Source organism: Bactrocera latifrons, unplaced genomic scaffold (assembly GCF_001853355.1).
Source record: "Bactrocera latifrons isolate USDA-ARS-PBARC rearing strain unplaced genomic scaffold, ASM185335v1 scaffold_613, whole genome shotgun sequence".
In the NCBI taxonomy this organism is placed as follows: Eukaryota; Metazoa; Arthropoda; class Insecta; order Diptera; family Tephritidae; genus Bactrocera; species Bactrocera latifrons.
In genome coordinates this window covers 26915-33811 of record NW_017537283.1, presented here as the reverse complement: position 1 = coordinate 33811, position 6897 = coordinate 26915, and the positions used below count along the sequence as shown (strand labels likewise).

Sequence of the window (6897 nt, the reverse complement as noted above, 5' to 3'; positions counted from 1 at the left end):
GGCCAAACCCTTTGAGGGTTTTACTATACTTATCTAGTACCATCACCCTGACTTGGAATTTCTCACCCCCCAGATTAGCTGTTGTACTGTGTTATGGTAACTACGATAGCTGAAAAACATAACGATGTTGTTGACTTAAACTCGAAGGTTGAAAGTCAAATTCCAGGACACTTGCGCTCATACAAATTGATTGACAATGAAGACGACGCCGTAAATTATTCTGTGGAATTTCTAATTCTTTGGAGAGGCTTGGTATGCCACTGCATCACTTGCGTCTCAAAGTTGGATTTGTCGTTATTATGCTTCGCAATCTTCATGCGCCGAAACTGTGTAATGAAACCTGACTGGTTGTGACGCAACTATCGAATACAAAGGCGCAGAATGCTTTTCTACGAATTCCTCTGGGTACTAACGATTTGCCATTTCAGTTCAAACGCATTCCGTTTTCGGTTTTAGATAATAACCAACAGGACATAAGGATAGTCGCATAGCATGTGGCATGTATTTGGATATGCTATATTTTTCAGACGGCCAGATATACTATATGTACGAGTTGGAAAACCATCCTCTCTGTACACCGGAAGAGAAACCAAAAAATGTTGTTTATCAAGCTGCTTTACTTTAAAAAAAAAAAAAACAAAACATAAATAAAATGATAAACTCAACTTTTTTTCATTTCAAATCACATAATTTCATGCAGGACAACGGCTGCGGGGTCAGCTAGTTATAAATATTAATTAATTCACTCATATCACTACGTGTTACAGTTTGTAGTACAAATCGTTTACCAGTAGAAGGTAGTGTGTGCGATAGAAACGTAATATATTACATATAAAACCTACACTTAATTTCTTCCCATTATTAACAAAATACATTTATTCCCATCCATAATTTTTTTATTGAATTGATTAGAGATATCATTTTGGGAGAAGTGCTTATGTCTAACAATAATCACTGAAGAGCAAACGCAATAAAAATTTAATGGATAATACTTGGTTGTGCTTATTTCAAAGTTTGTTACCATATATGAAATAATTCATAATTACAGTTATACCTTACCTTTATTTCGGAATAAACAATGTCAATAAAACTACCCAATACTATTATGAAATCAAAAACATTCCAAGCATCTCCAAAGTAATTCTAAAAGTAAATTTGAAATGATAGATATAAATATTATGGAATATAGAAATATTACCAGAAGTTATTATTTAGTTTGTGATTTCTGAGTATCAATAAATTTCAAGGTACAAAAATTATGACAGATGCTTCATCTTAGTTTTAAAACTGTGATGTTATAATAGGAAATAGTGTTATAGTTGTTAGCGAAAAACATGGGATGGTTTTCAGTTCGGGTACTGCTATAGAACTTACATATATTTGTATGACGTAGTAAATTGTTCACAAATAGACCATACTGAGTAGGTTTTAACCATATTTGGCACTAGAGCACACTAGTATCAGGAAAATGTGGCCACTTAATTTCCCTAAGACATTTTACGGATTAATTGATATTTTCGGTATAAAGTTTGCCATAAGAGCTGAGGTCCTGATATTCGTTAAGAAAGAGCATGAAAAGGTATAGTCTGATTTCGAGAAGTGCCAAGTCTAGAAGACACTATTTCATTCTGATACCATCATTAAAACTTCATTTTGCTATTGTAAATTTAACTGCTGAGATAGAATAATAATGTGTGAAATGGGAAGAAGTCGTGGTCTGTGAAAATTATAGAAATTACATCAAGGTTGAAATCGGGCAAGAAGTTGTGAAAATATAAAATTGTAGGGAGAAATGTTCCCAACAGACGAAAGTAGTTGATATTGCTTTTTTACATTGGGAAATATGTACACTTCATAGCTTGCATGAGAACTGTATTAATTGTTAATGAAAAACCGTCTGAACAGTTTGTAAGTAAGTTGGGATGTGATATCAAAACCCAATTTCCAATTAAAACTCCTGAACACATCTGTAAAAACTTCTTACTATATTGAAAAGCTAAGACATAAAAACTTGTAAACCTTTTAGTTTCAATATATATCAGGTTCCAGAAATTAATCAAGTAGATTTAATATTTCATTATACTGAATTTGTTACTTATTACGTGTTGAGATTTTACTTACTTTGAAACGAAAAGCCGCCAACTTAAACACAAATTCTAGCGCAAACACGGCAGTAAAAATCATATTTAGAGCATCTAAGAGCTCAGTGTACCACGGTGGTTGATTGTGGTATTTCATTGCAAGAGTCACAGTATTAATCATAATTAAAATAAATATGGTGTATTCAAATGATGATGACGTAACAAACCACCATACTTTATATTGTATGCCATGTTTTGGTATATAACGCCTTACTGGTTTTGCTTTAAGCGCAAATTCTATGCAATTTCTTTGATTTTTATCCAAATCACAGTTTTTATATTCTTGTTCACCTTCGTTTTGAAAAGTTACGATAACGAAACCGACAAAGATGTTTACCATAAAAAAGGCTATTACAATTATGTAAATTATGTAATAAGCAGCAACAATGGGACGGAAATTATGTATCGGTCCACCGTCTACTTCATTAGAATCAATAGATACATATAAAAGCCTGTAATGAAAGAAATAAAAAAGAATGGTAGTGAAATAAAATATATAAATAAGGGAAAAGGTTTTTCGTATTGCCTAACCATCATAAGTTAAGTATCAAGCGAAGTCTCAACTTATAGTTTAATTAAACTCACTGCTTTAAAACGTTACAACCCACAATGAGGAACGGATACTATATACCTTATTACAACTCACATTTCGTGCAGGGAAAGCCACTAGTTCATTTAGTTCAGCTATCAATTCTCGACACTTATTTATACTAATTTCATTGTTTTTTCAATTTAACTGAATAAAATATTCTAACAGTTGGGAATTATTAAAAAATGTGTAGGTGGTCACAGAACTTTAAATGAACTATAAAAACTTACGCTGGCCATCCTTCAAAAGTTGAAACAGTGAACAAGGTGAGCATCGCTTTGGCAACATCATCGAAGTGAAATTTGTTTTTATCCCATGCGCGCTCCTTTAACCGCGGCTTATGTACATCTCCATCTTCATAAAATAAGTAGGTGCCACTATTTAGTGAAATTAATTACATTAATAATATTCGTATGTCTGAAGGCATACATATAGAAATTATAGCGCAATTATTCCTGCATTATATACATACTATTTCATATTTCTTATGTCAGTCAAGGTTGGATTATATCTACACATTTTCTTCATTCAATTTGATTATATACTGCCTTAGATAATGATCCATGCCAAGTTTTGTGAGGTTATTTCGTCAAAGGAAAAAATTTCATATAAGCACTTCAGTCTGATTGCTCAGACTGTATGGCATCATTGACCGATTCGATAAATTCTTCTTGGTGAGAAAAGTATTGGTGCAAAAATTCAAAGTCTTAACAACTGAAGGGTTAGTTTTTATGTATACAGACAGACAGCGGACATACTTGTAGGTAAATAAATTCATTTCATGATGCAAATTATTTATATATGTATGTATATTTTATAGGGTCTCTGACGTTTCAACAAACTTCGTGGGAAACCTCATAAACTCTGTTCAGGGTACATTAAAACTTTACTAGCGTAAATTAGCTGCTGTTAAATGAAAAAGCAACTGTAAGATACTTACACAAGCATTTAATTTTATTATGTTTATCTGCATTAGATGACATTTTTATCAATAATATACCATATATACATATAAAATCTAATAAGAAGAAATCCAATAGATACCTTCAGTAATCTTCTCATTTTGTAAACAAAAATGGATAACGCAATATGGAGTTAGAAGGATCAAATGTAGATCTAAACAAACCGACCATTGTGAAACTGCTAGACTCAGTATTGTTTGATAACATCTCTAAGATTGCCACCAGTAAAGATAAAATATGCCACATTTTACAGTTTTTCTTCAATAGAGGTGAAAACGCACACTCAGCAGCTGATAATGTCACTAGTGTTTATAGTCTTGATATTGTAGGAGTCAATCATGCGCAGTTGAGAATTTCGTGGATTAATTTCCTGTTATATTTATCAATCATCGAAAACACAATAAATTGGAAATCGTCAAGTCCGACCGCCATGCAAGTATTGTTCCGATTGCCCAGAAGCTAAACATGGTACAAAAACTCGTTTGGTACTATTTTAAAGAGTCTAGATATCAAAATAATCTCAATGTCTGCACGAGTAAATGCAAAGTACTTCATGGATCAAACTCGCCTCGGAAAATCACTGCTGAAAAAGGGATCACTTACGAAAACATCATGCGAAGGGTCGTGCTTGATTTGGAAACGATGGCCAAGTCAATATTGACGATCATGAAGGGTTTACAGTGTATTTGGTGGAATTGTCTCTCCTCTACGGTCAAACTTTTAATTCAGACCTTACTGCCACCAATTGGACCTTTGGAAAAAGCAATCGCCCAGAAGTTACCAGCTTTGGCCAATAGGAGAGGAATTGTGTCCTCTCAGTACAAGCTCCGGGACCTTGGTTAGGAAGTTGGTATGAAACCACGTTATTAATGTTCGGTCCTTCCATCAAGGGATCACCACCTATTATTGTCACTGTCTATGGCGAATGATTCTACTGAAGAAAAATTCGCATCATCGCAGAAATTATATTAAAATTCATCTTAAACCACAAAGCTACCTAATTAATATTATAATTTAAATAGAATAATAAATAATAATTGTCCACAATAAGTCAAGTTTTGGACATAGAAGACTACATTTACGTTTCGAGTGCTAACTTTAAAAAACGGAGAAGTTTTTCCTTTACTTATGACCCAATCTCTAAAAAATAATAGCATGATCCAATAATCAGCCGAGAGATGGTTATATTATATTACTATTATCATTAGAATTTTAATTTAACTTATCAAAAACTGATGTGCTATCACATGTATGTATGTATATATACACCGGAATTTTATTTTGCGCTTTCGCCTTCTTGTTTTAAAAGTTTAAAATATATTGAGAATTTATAATAAAATTATTTACTTACTGACAGTCCTCTCTCCTCATTTTTGAGCCATCCGAACATAAACTGAATTTCCCCTAAATATTTTGGAAATATGAAAAAAAAAACAATAATAATAACAGCGTAATTTAGTAATTAAGGCTGCAAGCAATGATTGAGTTGCATAAGAAACCCTTTTGAGGTATATAAAAAACATTAAAGCAATAGGCGTTAACGTAAGTTTGCTAGTTGAGCAGAATGGAAGAATTTCGATTAAATATCTCTATATTTTCAAATGCAATACTAAAAATCAAATAAATAAGGGTTTTGTTAAATTTCTATGTTATACATCCAAAAATAGTCAATTATCATATACATACATATACATATGTATATCTAGTAATTTTAGATACACATTGTCATACATATTTTTCGAATTGAAAGCTAAGTCTCGTGGGCGGTGCATGGAGGGACGAAAGTGTTATAAAATGGAAAGTTAGCACATTCATTTTATGCAGAAAATATTAAAGAATAGGAAAGCGCAAATTTTAGCTGTACTAAAATGGAACATCAAAACGGCGAAACTTCGAAAATGAAATCGCAATTCGTCATAAAAGACCATTTGTAAGATAACGCAACAAACGTCAATATTCACCATCTTCAAAGCGAATTCGGCAACGCAGATGTTCTTTAGCATATGGATCATGAACAATTATAATAACAACAAGTAAGAAAGGACAGAGCTAACCGAACATTTTATACTCTTGGACACGCTCTCTTATTTTCATTGGGATAACTCACATATTGGCCCAAATATGCGGTACAAAGTCACCCGAAAGTTCGAAAATTTGTATACTAAATAAGGGAGCTAAAAGAAGTATTGCTCCGAAACAAACAATTTTTGACATACACACATATCATTAAAAGAGAAGGATTATTTCTTAATTTCAGTTATATGTATACTGCATATCACACTTTGACCGACATCTTGTATCAAAAGCAAACTATAGGTACCGGGTTCTACATACCTAAGGCTTAAGAGTGTCTTTATTGGTTTTAAATAATTATTAGYCATAAGATGGCACACTCTAAAGCGTAAACCACTCTAAACTTAACAAATCAAGAGGAATTTAAAATTGTATTATATGGGAAGTAGGCGTGATTGTTGTCCGATTTCGAACATTTTCACACTGTGACATTATGATGTAAGAATACCACAAACTAAATTTTGTCACAAGCGGCTCACGCAAGTGRGRATAGTAATCTGACTGCCATTCACTTGGGAGTAACCAGAAACAATTATTTTACATATGGCTCAAGCAGCTCACAACTTCCGGTCTTTGACCAAGTATCTTCTGGGTAGCCTAAGAACATCCGTGTGATGGCGAAACATCTCCTGCATAGGGTTGTGCGCTGGGTTTCGGACCCGCCACGTAAAAAACGYACCCAATAAAAAAAACAACAAGCCTCCCATGAGAGAACCCACTTAAGGACTACGATTTCAGGGTATGTACCCAGAATATCCGGTCCCTTAATTGGGAAGGWGTCGCTGCCCAGCCGGTTGATGTGCTCGTTAGAGTGAATACTATCATCACCATCATCCRAGAAAAGCGATGGACGGGACAAGGACTGAGACAAGTAGGTCCTTGTGGCATTTACTACACTGGTCATATACACTGGTCTATACAGTTTGGTTGACATACCTATAGTAGTTTTCGAGATATGTACAAAAAAGTTAGTAGGGGGCGGGGCCACGCCCAGTTTTCCAAAAAAATTACGTCCAAATATGATCCTCCTTAATGCGATCCTTTGTGCCAAATTTCACTTTAATATCTTTATTTATGGCTTAGTTATGATACTTTATAGGTTTTCGGTTTCCGCCATTTTGTGGGCGTGGCA

General features: G+C 33.7%; 1 protein-coding gene across 15 annotated transcripts in view; it reads right to left on the bottom strand.

Moving 5' to 3' along the window:
* Positions 1 to 6897, bottom strand: part of LOC108975120 (voltage-dependent calcium channel type D subunit alpha-1) — a 55764-nt gene that overhangs the window by 25911 nt on the left and 22956 nt on the right. For all 15 annotated transcript variants that reach the window (XR_001993846.1, XR_001993847.1, XR_001993844.1 and 12 more), the window contains 4 exons: positions 5044 to 5096; positions 2961 to 3107; positions 2122 to 2593; positions 1060 to 1143 (listed from right to left, as the gene is read on the bottom strand). Coding sequence is in view for 11 of the 15 variants with exons in the window: in XM_018943423.1 (XP_018798968.1) it covers positions 1060 to 1143; positions 2122 to 2593; positions 2961 to 3107; positions 5044 to 5096 (756 nt within the window). In the remaining 4 variants the exon portion in view is untranslated. The remainder of the gene's footprint in view (positions 1 to 1059; positions 1144 to 2121; positions 2594 to 2960; positions 3108 to 5043; positions 5097 to 6897) is intronic.